This window comes from Culex quinquefasciatus, chromosome 3 (assembly GCF_015732765.1).
Source record: "Culex quinquefasciatus strain JHB chromosome 3, VPISU_Cqui_1.0_pri_paternal, whole genome shotgun sequence".
NCBI lineage: Eukaryota > Metazoa > Arthropoda > Insecta > Diptera > Culicidae > Culex > Culex quinquefasciatus.
Genome location: NC_051863.1, coordinates 24,858,269 through 24,875,547, shown reverse-complemented (window position 1 = coordinate 24,875,547; position 17,279 = coordinate 24,858,269). Strand labels below are relative to the sequence as shown.

At 37.4% G+C, this 17,279-nt stretch overlaps 3 protein-coding genes across 6 annotated transcripts in view; 2 read left to right on the top strand and 1 right to left on the bottom strand.

Moving 5' to 3' along the window:
- LOC6041928 (isocitrate dehydrogenase [NAD] subunit gamma, mitochondrial) overlaps positions 1-15,668 on the top strand; it is a 49,159-nt gene extending 33,491 nt beyond the window's left edge. The window contains exon 5 of one of the 4 annotated variants that reach the window (XM_038259846.1): positions 15,232-15,668. In XM_038259846.1, the coding sequence (XP_038115774.1) occupies position 15,232 (1 nt within the window). In that variant the 3' untranslated portion in view covers positions 15,233-15,668. Of the gene's footprint in view, positions 1-14,331; positions 14,605-14,712; positions 15,118-15,231 lie in introns of those variants that run through there. The other 3 variants (XM_038259845.1, XM_038259844.1, XM_038259843.1) reach the window with 3 other exon arrangements.
- Positions 9,057-12,663, top strand: LOC119768768. Its single transcript, XM_038259840.1, has 2 exons — positions 9,057-11,886; positions 12,228-12,663. Exon 1 carries the CDS (start codon positions 9,684-9,686, stop codon positions 11,064-11,066), a length of 1,383 nt encoding a protein of 460 aa, XP_038115768.1. The 5' UTR covers positions 9,057-9,683; the 3' UTR covers positions 11,067-11,886; positions 12,228-12,663.
- LOC119768770 lies at positions 12,596-13,233 on the bottom strand. Its single transcript, XM_038259849.1, has 2 exons — positions 12,902-13,233; positions 12,596-12,843 (listed from the first exon to the last, which is right to left on the bottom strand). The coding sequence occupies exons 1-2, from the start codon at positions 13,202-13,204 to the stop codon at positions 12,679-12,681; spliced, it is 468 nt and encodes a 155-aa protein (XP_038115777.1). The 5' UTR covers positions 13,205-13,233; the 3' UTR covers positions 12,596-12,678.
- Positions 15,669-17,279: the final 1,611 nt, after the last annotated feature.

Genomic DNA, 17,279 nt, shown 5'->3' with positions numbered 1-17,279 from the left:
AATAAAAATCGTAGAAACTGGCCGATTTGTATCGAATTGGTCTCTTGAAAAAAAAAATTGTACAATTTTTAAAACAATTTCACAAACAATTGCTTTAACTTTTGGTGTTAGAGATACTTTTAGAAGGCTGATATCGATTTATTTTTTGAAACAGGTTTTAATTTTCAGTTACTCTTCTTTCTTTTCTGGTTCTGCAAAAGTTATAAATTCAAAATTGAATTTGGGTGGTTACCCTAGTTTTAAACTTTTCAAATATTCAGACACGGATTTTCTGATAGATTTGGTTTTTTAGCAAAGCTGCAGAAATTTCTTATTGCTTTTTTTAAATGAAAGATACACTCTAAAAAATGATTATTTCACAGAAAAAAATATGTCAAAAAAACTCAAGAAATTCCCTTTTTCAAAGTTCAAAATTCATTCAACAATGTTTTCGAAAATTCTGGATAAATTGAAATAAATAATTTATTATTTCGTTTTTAGATAAGTACTTTGCAGAAACTTTACTGGTTGAACTAGTTTTTTATATGACAAAGTCCAGTCTGAAGTTCACTGAAATCCCCTCTTTTAAGCGAACTCACACAGCAGTTGCCCCGACCCCTCTTCGATTTGCGTGAAAGTTTGTCCTAAGGGGTAACTTTTGTCCCTCATCACGAATCAGAGGTCCATTTTTAATATCTCGTGACGGAGGGGCGGTACCTTCCATTTTTGAACATGCGATAAAAGATGTGTTTTTCAATAATTTGCAGCCTGAAACGATGATGAGATAGAAATTTTGTGTCAAAGGGACAATTTGATTGCGTACTCAGAATTCCGAAAAAAAAACGTGTTTTTCATCGAAAAAAACAATAAAAAAGTTTTAAAAATTCTCCCATTTTCTGTTACTCCGTACAGAAGGGTCATTTTTTCATCTAGAACAAAAGTTTTCAGTTATCGCGATTTTACGAATTTTTTTTTTGAAAAAGTTACTTTTTGCGTTTCTTTTTGTTTCGTCGTCCGTGTCTGTCACGGGTGACGGTGAACGGCCATGATCAACGACGACCAACTTTTTCAAAGCTTTTTTTTCGTAAAATTGCGATAACTCGTGATGTTTATAAGCAAACTCCTTATTTTTTCAAAATTGTTGTAATTGTCTGCTCTACAACTTTGTTGAACATTGCTACACTCTAAGTTATAAAAAAACACGAACAATTTTGTTCCAAATGAAAATATGACCCTTCTGGGACAAAGTTGATTCGAAAAGTACTTTAAATTTCCCTTAAAATGACATGGTCCAAATTTTTTTACAGTCGAGTAATGGAAAATGGGAGAATTTTTAAAACTTTTTTAGCGTTTTTTTTTCAATGAAAAATACGTTTTTATCGGAATTCTGTACGCTGTTAAATCGTGCGTTTAATTTTACATAAAAGACCCTTTGACACCAACTTTCTATTTCATCACCGTTTTAGGCTGCAAAATATTGAAAACGCCTCTTTTTTCGCATGTTCAAAATGGAAGGGGTCGTACTGCCTCTCCGTAACGAGATATAAAAACACGGACCTCGGATTCGTGATCAGGGACAAAAGTTACCCCTTAAGACAAAGTTTCACGCAAATCGAAGAGGGGTCAGGGCAGCTGCTGTGTGAGTTGGCGGAGAATTATCCACATACATTTTTTTTTATATGACGAAGTCCAGTCCGCAATTCGCTGACATTACCTCTTTTAAGCGAAATTATGGGAACAAAAGTAAATATTGGGGAAAAAATTAAACATATTATTTTTTTTTTTATTTCATGATATTTAATGCATTTTCATTGATTTCAAGCAAATTTTGCTCGAGTTTTACAAATCCGTAGTTTCTTCGTCAGTAGCCTTTGCAGTGGTCCGCCTGCGTTTGAGCCTTTTCCGGGTCGTCATGGCTTGGGTGGTAGTCTTGCGTCGTTTCAACAGTTTCCTAGAGGTCAATATAAAATTAGCCCCAATGGTCGACGAATGATCCAAATCCATGGGTGCCGTCGGCTCGAATTTCTCATACACGTCCGTGGTGGCATCGGTTCCGTTGAGCGTTTGTTGATCCTTTTCCGGTGGTTTGACCAGTTCAAGAAATTCCGTCGTCATGGTTTCGTTATCATCGTACGATGGAAAGTTTACAATACTGTCAAGAGCAGCTTCTAAAACTATATCGCCATATTTCTATGAAATGTACAGTCATTATTTTAAGGTAGAAATAAAGTTTATTTGTACTCACCTCGACCCAGCTAAGTTTGTCTTTTACAGGATCTATCGCCGTCACAAACTTTTTCTGGTCAAATAATCAACATTAAACAGAATTTATGCATCCTAACACAATCTGAAAATATCTTACCTTGGTTGTTGTTTTCTTTGGTAGATGATGCTTAAAAAAATAATTTTATTTTTAAATTACTAGATTCCAAAAATGTACTTCACATACCGTTGTAGTTGTCTTCTTTAATGACTGATACTAATAAATAGAAATAAACATTCTTCTTAGACTAAAAAGTTTAATTTAATACTTTTACAAATTACCGATATGCTTTTGGTGGTTCGGATAGTACTAGCTCTCACCGTTGTTTTCTGCTTAAGTGGTTGGTTCTGAAATAAATACATGATTTTTGAAAATTTCGAAGCTTTACAAAATGTTTCTAACAATACCATGATTCGTTTTGTAGTTTGAAAAGGGGTTTTCTGAAAAAAAGAAGCGAAAAAACAATTCCGTTAATGCTTGTTATCAGTTTTACTTACTTTCGTCGTCAATGGTTTAAAAGTGGCTCGAGTTGTGGTCCTTGTCTGAAATTATGACGAAAAAAATTATCAATAGTCCTACACTTTACTTTTACCAAGTTACCGGATTTTTTGCAAGTTGAGATGCTCTAAAATGTGGAAAATTTTGCATCGTTGAAATGTTTTCTACTTGAGATGGTAGGCGTTGCCCGGAAGAACCCTGGAATCGATGTTATCAAATATTAACGTCACATTAACTCAGAAAAAAAAACAAATCATACTGAGCAGTTCTCTAGGATTTCGGTCATTCGATTTTTTTTGTATTTTTTAATCCGACTGAAACTTTTTTGGTGCCTTCGGTATGCCCAAAGAAGCCATTTTGCATCATTAGTTTGTCCATATAATTTTCCATATTTGGCAGCTGTCCATACAAATGATGTATGAAAATCTGTATTTGCGAGTCTTCATATGGATACGGACTTCACTGGAAAAATAATACACGGTAAAAAAATTTGGTGAACTTTATTTAACTTTTATCACTAAAACTTGATTTAAAACACTATTTTAATTTTTTTATTTTTTGATATAGCGAAGAAATGCCATTGACCGAGTTATGATTTAATCAATACTGATTTTTCGCGGGTTTTTCAACTTCATTTTTCGATGTAAAATTTTGCAAAAAAAGTACTTTACTGAAATTGATTCGTTGCCATATTTAAGTGACTTTTTGAAAATAGTCGCAGTTTTCAGTGCACATTGCCTGTTTTGAAAAGCTGAGAAAATTTCTGTTATTCGACTTTGTTGCTGAGATAGCAATGCAAAGCAGCGAAAACAGATTTATGTTTTCTAAGCCACTAAACACCATTTTCTATCTTCAATATCTCAGCAACTAATGGTCCGATTTTCAATGTTAATATATGAAATTTTCCGATCTTTTAAAAAATATTTTGAATTTTCAAATCAAGACTAACATTTCAAAAAGGCCAAACATTCAATATTATGCCCTTTTAAAATGTTAGTCTTGATTTGAAAATTCCGAAAATATTTTTTTCGAAAAGATCGGAAAATTTCACAATTGTTTCATATATTAACATTGAAAATCGGACCATTAATTGCTGAGATATTGAAGATAGAAAATGGTGGGTTGTTTGGGTGAAACTTAGAAAACATAAATTTTCCTGTTTTTAAACCTTTGCATTGCAATATCTCAGCAACTAAAGGTCGTATCAACAAAGTCCGAATAAGCAAAATATAGAGAATTTTCTCAGCTTTTCAAAAATATTTTTTTCAAAACAGGGCAAACATGTGCACCAATTTAAAAAAAATGAAAAACTGCGACTATTTTCAAAAAAGTCACTTAAATATGGCTTTAACTTGAAAACGGTGCACTTTATCAAAATTTCAGTACAGTACTTTTTTATTGCAAATTTGATTTTACATCGAAAAATGAAGTTGAAAAATTTTTACGACCAAAATTTCGATTTTTTGAAAAAATCAGTATTGATTAAAAATTCATAACTCGGTCAATGATTTTTTGCACAACCTGGAAATTTCTGAAAAGTTGGCATTTTATGTCTTCTAAAACATATCAAAAAATAAAAAAAATTAAAAATAGTGTTTTTTTGTAAATCAAGTTTTAGTGATAAAAAGTTAAATAAAAAGTTCACCAAATTTTTTTTACCGTGTATTATTTTTTTCCAGTGAAGTCCGTATCCATACCTACAACTTTGCCGAAGACACCAAATCGATCAAAAAATTCTTTCAAAAGATACAGATTTTTGAATTTTCATACATCATTTTTGTATGGACAGCTGCCAAATTTGTATGGAAAATTATATGGACAAACTAATGATGCAAAATGGCTTCTTTGGGCATATCGAAGGCACCAAAAAAGTTTCAGTCGGATTAAAAAATACAAAAATTAAAATTGAAGAAAAAAGACCGATTTCGTAGAGAATTGCTCTACTTACATTTTCAACAAGGATAAATGCAATCAGCAGCGTAGCTAGTGGTGCTAATTCCATGGCTGTAACCGACACTCTAGTATACGATAGAAATTGATGAAATAGGTGCAATGACAGGAATGAGTAATTTTGACTGTCTACACAGTAAAAACAAAAGTTTTTGACAGTTTCTGTTAAATTTATTTTTTTACACATAAATTTAGGTAAAATTTCACTATATCGTATACGTATATACATCGTAAATGTACCGTATATGCAGTAAATACATTATACAATGTACGAAACACATAGAGGTACATTGGCTTTGATCATACTGTTTACACAGCGGTGAGTTGGCCGTGCGGGTTAGGGCGCGGATTAAGTAAGCTAGATATAACTATCGCTGGTTTGATATTTTTGTAGGATTACAGATATTTTTTCCTAGCGTCTGCCAGATGTAAATTTACACATTATAAGTGGTAAAATAAAGCTTTTTTCTGACATAAAAGATGTACCACTTTTTAGATGTAATTTTACCATGACTTTTTTAATGTAAATTTGGAAGGTGTAATTGTAGAAGGTTGAATATTACCTCTTTTAAGATGTAATTTTTCCTCAATTTAGGCTGAAAATGCAACATTACACCAGAATAGTGGTAAAATTACTCATTTTCAGTGGTAAAATTACACATTTTTCTGACATAAAAATGTACCCCTTTACAGATGTACCTTGATTTTTTTTCTGTGTGACTTTTGACCACTCCTTGGGCCTCAGATACTTTTTATTTTTTTTGTTTTGACGGATGAACTTTTTTTTGCAAATGAATCTCGAGGGAATAATTCTCTCGCTCATCTCGAGCAGTGTTCTCTGTGTCCTTAAATGGTACAATTATTCTCTCGGCTCGAGGCCCAGTTTTGGACGTATGTGTGATTTTACTCTGGGTGCAGAATAGTGGTCCGCAAAGCGGCCTCAATTTAGAACTGTCAAAGCGGAACCAATATACCTGTTTGAAAAATGATGCCACGAATTGGCAATATTGCAATCGATCTACAATTTATTTTGTCAGGAATAAAAAAGTCGAGGGCGTTGAGCTTTTGAGGAATCCAAAGTCAACAAATCTTAAGAAAAATGATGAAATCGAGTCAAAATTCGTCGCTAACATTTCAATAAGCGCTATGTCTCACTCAAAACCTATGTTTACGAATTGTTTACGACGAATTGTCAGTAACTGTTTATGGCACCTGCCAAATAACATTGAATAATCTTACTCCTGTATTATCACTGCGCTTCAAAGATACATAATCTCGTAACTTTCATCCGGTTGCTCTTCTGATTCATAAAATTCCCCCACTTCTGACGCAATTTTTCATCACGTTGAAAACAAAGAAGGACTCTTTTGGCCGCCCATCGTTTAGTCTACGAACAAAAAAAAGCAGCGAAAACTTTAAAATCATCAAATCCAAAACGTTTCAAAACGAGTCACTTCAGCAGCAAAAAATATGTCACGCTTGAGCTTGAGCAAAGCCTTCTACCTTTTTTTATGTTTACATCTGCAGTGCAGTTGTATTAGTGAGGAGCAGTGGGGATCATTCGGAAATCACGTTACGCATTCTGTCTTTTCAGCACCCAGGTTTTAAATATTAAATAAAAACTTTCAAAATTATTTTTTTTCTGTGTTGGTTAAGGTGAAATTTAGGTAACCCTCTAATTCCCATTTTTTTCGAATATTTTTATTTTTATTTAAAATTACATCCAAAAAGAGATGAAATTGAACCATAACATTTTCCAACCATCCATAATTCAATTGTTTTTTTTTGTGCATAATATATTCAAGCGATTTGGTGAAACCACTGACTGGCCACAGACAAATAGGCGTAAATCATTGGACATTTTAATCGAACAATTAGCAATCATTTCTGACGGGTGACACCTTGTAGTGAGTGCGTGCCTCTTCTGCATTGTTACAATTTTGACATGTGGACCTACCGTGCAGATATTTTTGTTTCGTCTTGCCAAAGTCACGAAAACAAAAAATCGGATTGGTTCGTTTTGTTTTGCAAAAGCGATTTGTACCTCTTGATATTTGAGCGGATGTACTTCCTGCTTTCCTACGGTAATTTTGGTGATGTGAATTTAATGTGTTAATCAATTTATTTTAAATTAAAACGGCCTTGAATTTGTCTGAGCGGATAATGGTACACGTGAGAGGATAATGGCCTCGTTTTCGTTCATTGAAACAGTATCGACAGAGTTTGGTAAATCAGATTTTGACATCTTTCAGCAAATCGAGCGATGGTGGCCGATACTGTAAGGGCAACGTGGTGATAAGTCAAAGGTTTTGGGATCAAATCATGCCATCGATACTTTTTTTTATGGGAGATTTTTTTTAGAATGAATCCAACATCATAGTTTTAAGTTTGTTCCAAGGATTGTCGACTTTCTCCGGCACAATTAAACTTTATTGATTCAAATTCATTAATTTTCATCATATTGGTACTCTTCAAAAGCGCCGGAAGGCGCCACCGTCGTGGTGCGTTTACGCTTGAGCCGCTTGCGTGTGGTCAAGTCTGCGCCGACAGTCGTCTTCTTGCGCTTAAGGCGCTTCCTGGTGGTGGTGGTGGTCGTTAAGGTGGAATCTTGGGTGGAGTTCGTCTCGGGCTCCACAGTAATCCCGTAGTGGGTGCCTTCTTCCAGTGACAACGAAAATCCCGCCCCTGTGACATTACCCTGCTCGAACACGGTGACGTTTCCGTATCCCTCTGTGTTTTCAAACATGACTGCCGTTATGGTTATGTTTCCGTCCTTCTTTGATGTGCCGGCTGGTTCGCCGAATGGATTTCCGTAATCTTCGGAAACTCCGGAGAAAAATGGCTCTGAAAACATCAGCTCGGGAATGTAGGGTTGCGCCGGTTCGTAGGTGCTTCCTCTCTTTGAAAATACATATTTGATATAAATATTATTTTATAAAGTTTTATCTTCAACTACCTTAGAAGTGGGATATGGCTTTATGTCTGGTCCCACCAATGTCTGAAAAAAAAGAAGAGTGACAAACATTTGTGCCAAAAATCATGCCAGCTTCAAACTTACCCCAAATGGTGTTTTTATGGTTGACTTTATAGATGTTCCGCTCGGTTTTGTAGTACGCCGAGTATCCTTCAGATTTGCGAACTAAAAGTTGAAATTTGAATTTGTGTATTTCCCGACTATCGAGTTAAGCCCTACCTTTTTGGTAGTCGTCTTTCCAGCAGTCAATCCGTCCCATTTCTGTCAAAAAAATAATTTTAGAAGTCTACCACAGACAAACTAACGAAGCTCTCTTTTTTTAATCCAGAAATATTAATGACCGTTTAGCTGGCGAAACTCACCACGGCAATTTTAAATTCACCACAGCTCATTTACGTGCGTTTCACGGTATCAACGCACACTACCACACAGTTCGAGTAGTAGTCGCGTTCGCCACTAGATGGCTCTAGTGGGGAGTGATTGATGGTTCTTTTTTTCTTAAGTCTAGTTGTCTGTGAAGTTACCTCTTTTCGGTGAAACGTTGTAAATTTAAAATTTACCTTTTGAGTTGTTGTTTTCAACGTGGTTGTCTAGTAAAACAGAAATATTTTTATAATTGTTAAATGTAAATCCCGATTTGCTTACCATTTTTCCAGCGGTCCCTTTCGAAACGATGGCAGCATATTTTTTTGTCTCCAATCGAACAAATTTTCAGGTTAATATTTTGAGCAACAAAAATTTCTTAACTTACAGTTAAACCGGAACGTTTCGCAGGTGTCGTAGTTAGGCTTACTGTTTTGCCAAATTTGGCAGTGCTGGTTGCCACTAGCTTGGCGGAGCTGGTGTTCGAGGTTCCGGAACGATTCGTTGGGGCGCCCAAGAGCAGCTGAAAATTTTGACACGATTTAATAGGACCAATTAGTAAACTTAAAAATTAGTTTTTGTACAGCAGACATGCAAGCATTTACATTTTCGCTTAGAACGAGCAATCCACGTTTTTATTAATGGAGGAATCGATAATGCAGCAAACACTGGCTGCGTCCTGCTGACCGGCGGAGTTGTCAAAGTCTGGTTTGACAGCTCAAGAAAACCATTTTGATCGATCTGTCAAAAATTTTCACAAGTATGGCGACGACTCGACCCGCGTGATCGTAAAAGTTTATGCGCATAGCTGTTTTTTCTATCTTTTTCTTTTTAATTCGCACAAGCTGGATAAACATTTCGCAGGCCCTCTAGACAACACGCCCGAGCCGAACAATCGGCGAAGAACCTCCACCGGACGCAGAAAAGTGTTAAAACTGATCAGCAGGCTCTCTCGGAACACGTCCGAGTTGACCACGCCTCCAAGAACCTCGGCCGGACGAAAACAAAGTGCAAAAGCTGTCCAGCAGGCCCTCGTGGCATCTCGCCGGAGTTGGCCATTCCCTGGCGAACCTCCACCGGACAAAACAAGTGTCCCGCAGGTCCTCTCTGAACACGCCCGCGTTGACCACTCCTCGACGAACCAGAACCGGACAAAAAAGTGTAAAAGCTGATCCGCAGGCCCTCTCGGAACACGCCCGAGTTGACCACTCCTCGAAGAACCTCGGCCGGACGAAACAAGTGATAAAGTTGTCCCGCAGGCTCTCCCAGGCGAAGCTCGACCTGAAGTTTATTTAAATTATTTGCGAAAATGCCCCGAAAATGTGCTGTTATAAAATGTGGAGCAATGGAAAGAAAAACCGACACTGGATTTTACAAAATTCCTAAGGGGGACCTTGCCAGAGAAGTTCTAAGGCGAAAATTGTGGATTAGTGCGGTCAATCTGAAAGTAGAACACAAAGAGGACTTTGTTTGTGGCCAACATTTCCATTCAGGTAAAAAATATAATAAATCTAATTGGATATATTGACCAATATTTATTTTAAAAACAGGAAAGCCTGCTCCTCCTAACGATATATCAAATATCGATTGGGTTCCTTCAATAAATCTAAATCCTGTGGATACTTCTCTAGATTCTTCTCCAGGTAACACATAAAAATGATAATTAATTTAAGATTCATTAAATCGGTCAACCTTTTAATTTTAGATTGGGCCTCGGACAAGTGCGATGAAGAATGGCTCGAAGAGCACACTTCACAAGATGCTCCTCAAAATGTGCCCGACTCGGAATACCTTTTCTATGATGATGGACCTAATGAAGACACCAACAACAATAACATTACGAACCCTTCCGAGCTTGATCAAACAAACATCAGTTTGATCCACGATGAACAGCTAGATGATGTTAATCCGGAGGACATGCATGGAGAATTTGACGAAGCTGTTCCGGAGGACATGAACGTTGACGACCAAGAAAACGAGGAAAACATTTCCAGGGAAAATGTCTTGGGGTTACTCCGACAGATACAACAGTACAAGGAAGAACTTGAGAAAAAAGACGCTGAAATTTGCTCGCTGAAGAAAACGGTAGAGAAGCAGAACAAAATTCTAGAGTGCTTTCGGTGGGATCTTCATTCATTTCAAGATAACGACCGCAAGGTTACACATTTGACAGGATTACCGAGTTATATTACCTTAGCAGCAGTGGTTGATTTTGTAAGGCCAGGAATTATGGTGTTTTCTGATGTTTTGAGCAAGAAGCAAGTTATAATTATGGTACTTATGTACATTAGGCTAGGTCTATGCTTTAGTACATTGTCAGTTTTGTTTCGGGTCTGTACTGCCACGGTAACCCGCTACTTCTATTCCGGTTTATACTCTATGTACATGCAACTTAAAGGTTTAGTTAAGTGGCCTTCGCCTGATCTGATAGCATCGAACACCCCCGCTAAGTTTCATAAACTTTATAATGCACCCATAGCTGTTATACTCGACTGTTTTGAGGTGTTTACCGAGAAACCAGGAGTTAAAGATGCAATTGTAAAGATGTACAGTACGTACAAACATCATCACACAGTTAAGGAGCTGATAGGGATAACATCTTTTGGGTCCATTTCTTTTATTTCAAAACCCTACTCAGGTAGAACATCTGATAAGTATTTAACTGAAACCTGTGGTTTTTTGGAAAACCTACACAAGGACGACATTGTTTTAGCTGATAGGGGCTTCACCATAAGGAAGGCTGTTCAGGACAAAGGAGCTATTCTCAAGGTACCCGACTCATCAAGTAAGAAAAAGCAACTTAGCTCGACAGCAATCGAAAGAACTCGTGCTCTAGCATCCATTCGAAATGAAGTAGAACGTAGCATAGGATCATTACGACAAAAATCTGGGATTTTAAGCACACGTCTTCCAATCACATTGTTAAACCACGAGCACAACGGAGTTAATGTTTTGCACATGATTGTCACTCTTGCTTGTGCACTTTTTAACCTGTGTCCGTCAATAATTTCATCAACCGAAATGTCAGCTAGATGTTAGAAACGGAAATAATAAAACAAAAGTCTTTACTTTACCTCATAAACCAATATCTTTGCTACATTCCAAAAGCATTTTTGAATTAGCAATTCAGCTTAAAACACAAAAGTTAGGTTTATAACGGGATATGTTTTAATATCGGAGTACAAAGTTTAGTCAAAATGATCAGGCAAATTTGGTCCACTTAAATTGTTTTGCTTGAATTATTATGCGCAAATCTTTATCTTAAACGTGTTACTCAAAAATAAGTACAACAGCGTGAGTACTCAATTATGACTCATATACCCTAACAGTGTAAATCACATGAGCCATGACTTTGGTGCCAGCTGAGTTTTTATTTTGAACGCACTTGTCAACAAAAAAAAAGTTTTTTAATCTATCTTGTATGGAAATCAGTTTTAATTAGATGAGCCTTGAAGTTAAGTGTACTCGAATATTTTTTGTAAATATTGAGCAATAACCATAACAAAGGTAAGTTTTTTTGTACAAACCGTCGAGTGGATCACAAAATAAAAACAAATTTAACTTTTTAGTTTGTATACCCACGTTAGATGCTTTCTTAGATTGTACAAGACGACCTTTATTTCAACGATGTCCTTATCCAGATCAGTCTCTTCGGACGAATTCGAGTGAGCGTGGTTTACAGTATTGCGATAGAGGTCCAGTTGGGCTTGATTCAGCATGGTAAATATCCAATTATCAAGTTTTTCAGTAATTTTCTTGACTAAATAACACACAGGATTGGTTAATGTTAGAATTTATTTATAAATAATGCAATGAATTAAGGTTAAATCATTCTTTCAAAATCTGGTTCAAAATCTCGGTGAGTAAAAATGTCCGATTATCTCCGGTCCTAGAACATTTTCGAAAAACTCTTCTGCCTTTTTGGAATTTTTTTCCCAAAACTCATTATTACGATGAACTTTCAAGAACAATTGAAATTTAGATGCATATATGACGAAAAATCCATAGTTGGCATTCGTGAGGAAAATTTGCATCTGCACTTGGAAATAGTAACTATGGTCGCGGTTCATAACCAATGCACCAGTATCATTACGCACGATGTATGCTTGTTTTTGATTCAATAATAAGTTAATGCCTTCTTCTCGATTTAGATTTTCAAACTTAAAAGGACACTTCACTTCGACCGTTATTTTTCCGCAGCAATCACACGTAATGATTTGATCCGGCGATGCTGCAAAATAGGGAAAATTGGGAGAAATTACCAATCCACTGTCAGTGTGACGAACGTTCCGGTGCTTTTGAATCTGGAAGCACTTAATCGCTGCAGCAACACCGTTGGCTTCGTTGAGTTTCCCGTGGAGACAAGCTGGTATACTTTGATTTTGATTTTCCGTGAAGATTGATCGAAGGAGCGACATTGATGGGTTTGAAGAACTCGTTCTGACACACCGTTTGAAAACCGAAGCTGTTACTCTACCTATGCGCATCTTAAACCAGAGAGGGTCACCCGATTGCTGTCTCGTCATCTCCTCGACAAGGTCACAACTTTCTTGCTGAATACTCCAGTCCATAAATTTAACCGCCGCTCGAAGTTCTTCTATGGGTAGATGCTCAAAGCAATCGTCGTACAGGGCAAGCATCGACAGATTTTCTATTTTCTGCCTATTTCGGACAAGTTCTTCGTCCTCGTCCGTACCGTTGGGCAATCGCAGTGTGCAGAAATGATCGTTCCAGTTTCATGCTCATCAGTATCCTCGTCTTGAACCAGAAGCCAACATTCTGCTGGTGGTTCGTTCACGCTCATACTGTGAAGTACCTATTAAGTGTTTAAAATGTATAAATTATAATGATACGATTTTTTTTTGGGAAAGTACCTTTCCAAAAACAACGTACAAATCCTTTTGCTGACAACCTTTCACTTCCTTAACAAAACCCGTCTGGAAGGCTTTGTACGCTTCCAAGGACTTCATGTTGTGGTGCGGCTGTCCGGTCCGAAAGGAGTTTTTGGTTATCAAGTGTGTGAATATCTTGTCATAATCCACTGTTAGCGGTAGGTTGCCAGAATCAAACTCCATGTTATACGGGTCAATTCCATCTATGACCCGTATCTTTTCATGGTACCTGGCAATATCCTCCGGTTGAAGTTTTTGTGCTTTCGCCGACAGATTGTTCGCCATCTCTATCTGGTCGATTTTCAAACGAGGTTTGCCGGCAAGTCTCCAACTCCGGTGTGTTGCCGGACAACTTCAACACTTTTCTTCGTCCGGTCGAGGTTCGCCGACAAGTCGAGGAGTGGACAATTCGGGCGTGTTTCGAGAGGGCCTGCGAATCAGCTTTTAAACTTTTTTTTGTCCGGTCGTGGTTCGTCGAGGAGTGGTCAACGCGGGCGTGTTCCGATAGGGCCTGTGGGACAGCTTTAACACTTGTTTCGTCCGGTGGAGGTTCGCCAGGGAATGGTAATCTCCGGCGTGATGCCGCGAGGGCCTGCTGGACAGCTTTTGCACTTTGTTTTCGTCCGGCCGAGGTTCTTGGAGGAGTGGTCAACTCGGGCGTGTTCCGAGAGAGCCTGCTGATCAGTTTTAACACCTTTCTGCGTCCGGGAGGTTCTTCGCCGATTGTTCGGCTCGGGCGTGTTGTCTAGAGGGCCTGCGAAATGTTTATCCAGCTTGTGCGAATTAAAAGAAAAAGATAGAAAAAACAGCTACGCGCATAAACTTTTACGATCACGCGGGTCGAGTCGTCGCCATACTTGTGAAAATTTTTGACAGATCGATCAAAATGTTTTTCTTGAGCTGTCAAACCAGACTTTGACAACTCCGGCGGTCAGCAGGACGCAGCCAGTGTTTGCTGCATTATCGATTCCTCCATTAATAAAAACGTGGATACAAAAGCGACTGGTAATATTCCGATTTTCATTTTAACTCATTGGTTACAAACTTTTCGAAAGTCAACGGGAAACTGACAGATTTTGGTTGAAATCAATTTTAAATAACATCAAAAAAGGGGAAGCAATTTATAAACAATCAACGCAAATTATATTATCACTTACTTTCTATTCAAAACAATTTTAGTAGGTACAAAATATCATTATTAAATGTTGATTTAGGGTAAATGCTTCTATTTCTGGTTACTTTGCCTGTTTAAAATTCTTTAACTAAGATTTTCTAACATCAATTTTTAAACTGATCAAAATTCTGCTTCTTTCCAAATATTTCTAGTAGTTTCCAACCTATTTCTTTCCTATTACTAATCTTCTACCTTGTCGGGCTCTCCTTTCCTCGCGACAAACTATCTTCAATTTCAGGTCTACCCTTCGAGATTACTAACATACTTCACCAAATCGAGCTTTTGCCTACTAAAAAAAAGCATCTCCAAACAAGCAAAAGTTTTCCACACACCAAAAAAAAAATCGCCGCATCTGACACCCAAAAAAAAGCAAACTAGCAGCACTGATTTCGGCCCACAACACAGCGCACAAAATTGGCAAAATTTACACAGTCCAAAACATCACACCGCAAAACTGGCAACCCTGGCGCAGCGGAAGGCTTTTGCTTGCAATGTAAAAAAATAGCTAAACCAAAAAAAAAACTCAAAATTTCGGTGATGGAACCAACCTCCGCACACCAACACTGACTCGTTTCGGCCAGTTGATTAATCAAAATTTGGACGTTTCATCCCTCGACAGGCAACCCTCTAGTTGGTGATAGGTCCTCGTGCGGCGTAACACATTTTGTCCTATTTCCGAACTGGCAGCTCTTGCAGCGAGCGCTAGCACGAACACACTAATATACCATCCCACCCGATATACTAATACCACTGCGTGTTGCGCGTGTTCAATCCCAGCAAGCTGTTGTGCAAGCGTTAAACTATGTTAACGTTAGCGTTGTCGTCGTCGTCGGAGAGAAACCGAAGCCATTAACAATAACATGAAAACAATAAATTATTGAGATCGTCAAAGTGAGTGAAATGTTTCGGACCTAAATTGGACGTACCAAATATCACAATGTTTCCAACTGTCAAAATTGACCCAAAATTCAAAGCTCACTTGTCTTCTCAACGTGTAAGTCAATAATAAAAAAAACTGTAATAAGTGTGTGTTTTGATTTATACTTTCTTTCTTTTCTGTTAAATATTTACCCATAATAACTTTACTTCTTTCCTATTTTCCTATCATTTCATCTCAATTTATCTGGTTGCGAACCAGATTGCGTCCACAGAGAGAAGAAGAGTGTCAAAACTGCGGCTTGTATACTTTTAATTTCGAGCTTTATTTATTCGACGGTTCTAGTTTTACTTTTTAACAAATCAAACGTTTTTTCCATCCATCTCGGCTTTGGTTGTGGTCATACTTCAGAGTTAATTCGGAGAAATGTTTAAAACGATTCGCAAATCCTCAGGTCCTAGGTGCCGAAAAGTTACAGCGAAAAAATGGAAAATTTACCTTATCATGGAGTTAAAGCTTGACTCCAAAGCGCCATCTGGAAGGAACATCATCACATCTGTCGAACATGTGGTTTGCAAAATATGGTTTCGGAAAAAAGTCATAAGTGTTTTAAATTTTGAAGTTCTTATTTATTTATTTTAAAATCGTTAAATTGAATCGGAAATAAAAATAAAAATAAAAGTGAAAAGTTTACAATATCACAGATTAATTTTATCAAATTGAGAAAGTCCTTGCCCAAAATTACCCCTTAGTGTAAGAGAGCCTATACGGGGAGACGAAATGTTACTAACGTCATGATTCGAATTCCCGGACGCTTCGAAACCCGGACACTTCATCTTGTTTTATTAATTATTTGAATTTAAGTTTTCAAAATAATTGTCAAAACTGTGTGTTTTTGATAAATTATAATATCAACACAGCAAAAAATCCGATGGTAAAATCGCATGCAAAAGCTGCACATCACCTTCGTCAAAATAAACACTTAATATTACACACTGCATGTACAATTTTTGCAAACACAAAAAAAAGTTGCAGCCGACGGGATTCAAACCCAGCACCAACAGTAAGGACTGGCGCCTTAGCCCACTCGGCCATCAGATCGATGAAAAGCTAAAAGGACAAACGCATATATGAGCTTGACATTTCGGTCAAGTAGATTTCCCATACTGATGGGCTACATAGGGGAAATCTACCCTTTCCAATCAAACACCTATCTTCGTCATATGGAGAGTTTGATGCTCGATTAAAGCTCCAAAAATACTATTTGGGCTATAAACTTACCAGCAACAGCACCGCCTCGAGTAAGCACGCAAATGTATGCCACTTACTGGCCAAAAAGATCACATTTAATGCACTTTTGATCATAATTTGTATTTTGCGAGACCACTTCTCATCATTTTGTTGGCACACACAGTGACACACACGAGAATCCCTCAAACGCTTAATGAATATCGCCAAAATAAACTTTTCACTTTTGCTTACTTTTTCACGGCGCTTAAGATATGAAATTGCTTCCAACTACCGGCAACTTGTTCTTTTGATCATTAGTAAGGCACTCACTTGAAGAATAATCCCAAAAAATGTAATAAATTAGCAAGCGCCATCAAAAAAACAAACGCGCCAAGTCGTTTGACGTTTCAATTTTCACTTTGCATTCCAATCGAAGGCTGAAGAAAACCGAGCGAGAGACGAAGGCAAAAGAACAAAGGCTGGCCGTCAACACCACCAGCAGCACAGCCAGCGATGCCAGGAAACTTTCCCTATAAATGCCACTTTTCGTGAGTGTTCGTTTGAACTGTCAGCGCAAATGGCAACACTCGACAGAGTGTTGGAAGAAAAAGAACTAAGCCGATATTAGAAAAATGGGCGTGGCCCAATGCATTCGCCTCGATTAGAATATCCTTGGGATTTTTTTTTGTTAAATGCTTGGTAAAGAAATAGAATAACTTTTAGTGAAAGTGAAAATAAACAGAAATGTTCACAAAAACTTGCTCTACTCGTTGGTGTACTTGGTTTTAGTAAAATTCAAGGGAGACTCTAGATTATCCAGCATCATTCAAACACGACCGCTTATTAGGATTAAAATGGGTAGATTTCCCCTATTTCAGGGTGTAAAATAACATAAAATTGCATAAACTAATGCAATATTTATTTTACACCCAGGCCTTTTACACGCAGCTGGATTACTACTTTTTTAGCTGTGTACTTTCATTTCAAATTGATTTGGACGCTGTAGTCAATGCCAAAACAATTTAATAGAAAGGCATGTTAACCAAAAATGAGAAACATTTCACTGAAATATTTCAGAG

Coding starts and splice junctions, on each gene's coding strand:
- LOC119768770 (XM_038259849.1), bottom strand. CDS start 13,204: ATGGCGAACAATCTGTCGGCGAAAGCACAAAAACTTCAACCGGAGGAT. Junction 12,844..12,901: donor TGTACGTTGTTTTTGGAAAG/GTACTTTCCCAA, acceptor AACACTTAATAG/GTACTTCACAGTATGAGCGT.
- LOC119768768 (XM_038259840.1), top strand. CDS start 9,684: ATGATAATTAATTTAAGATTCATTAAATCGGTCAACCTTTTAATTTTA.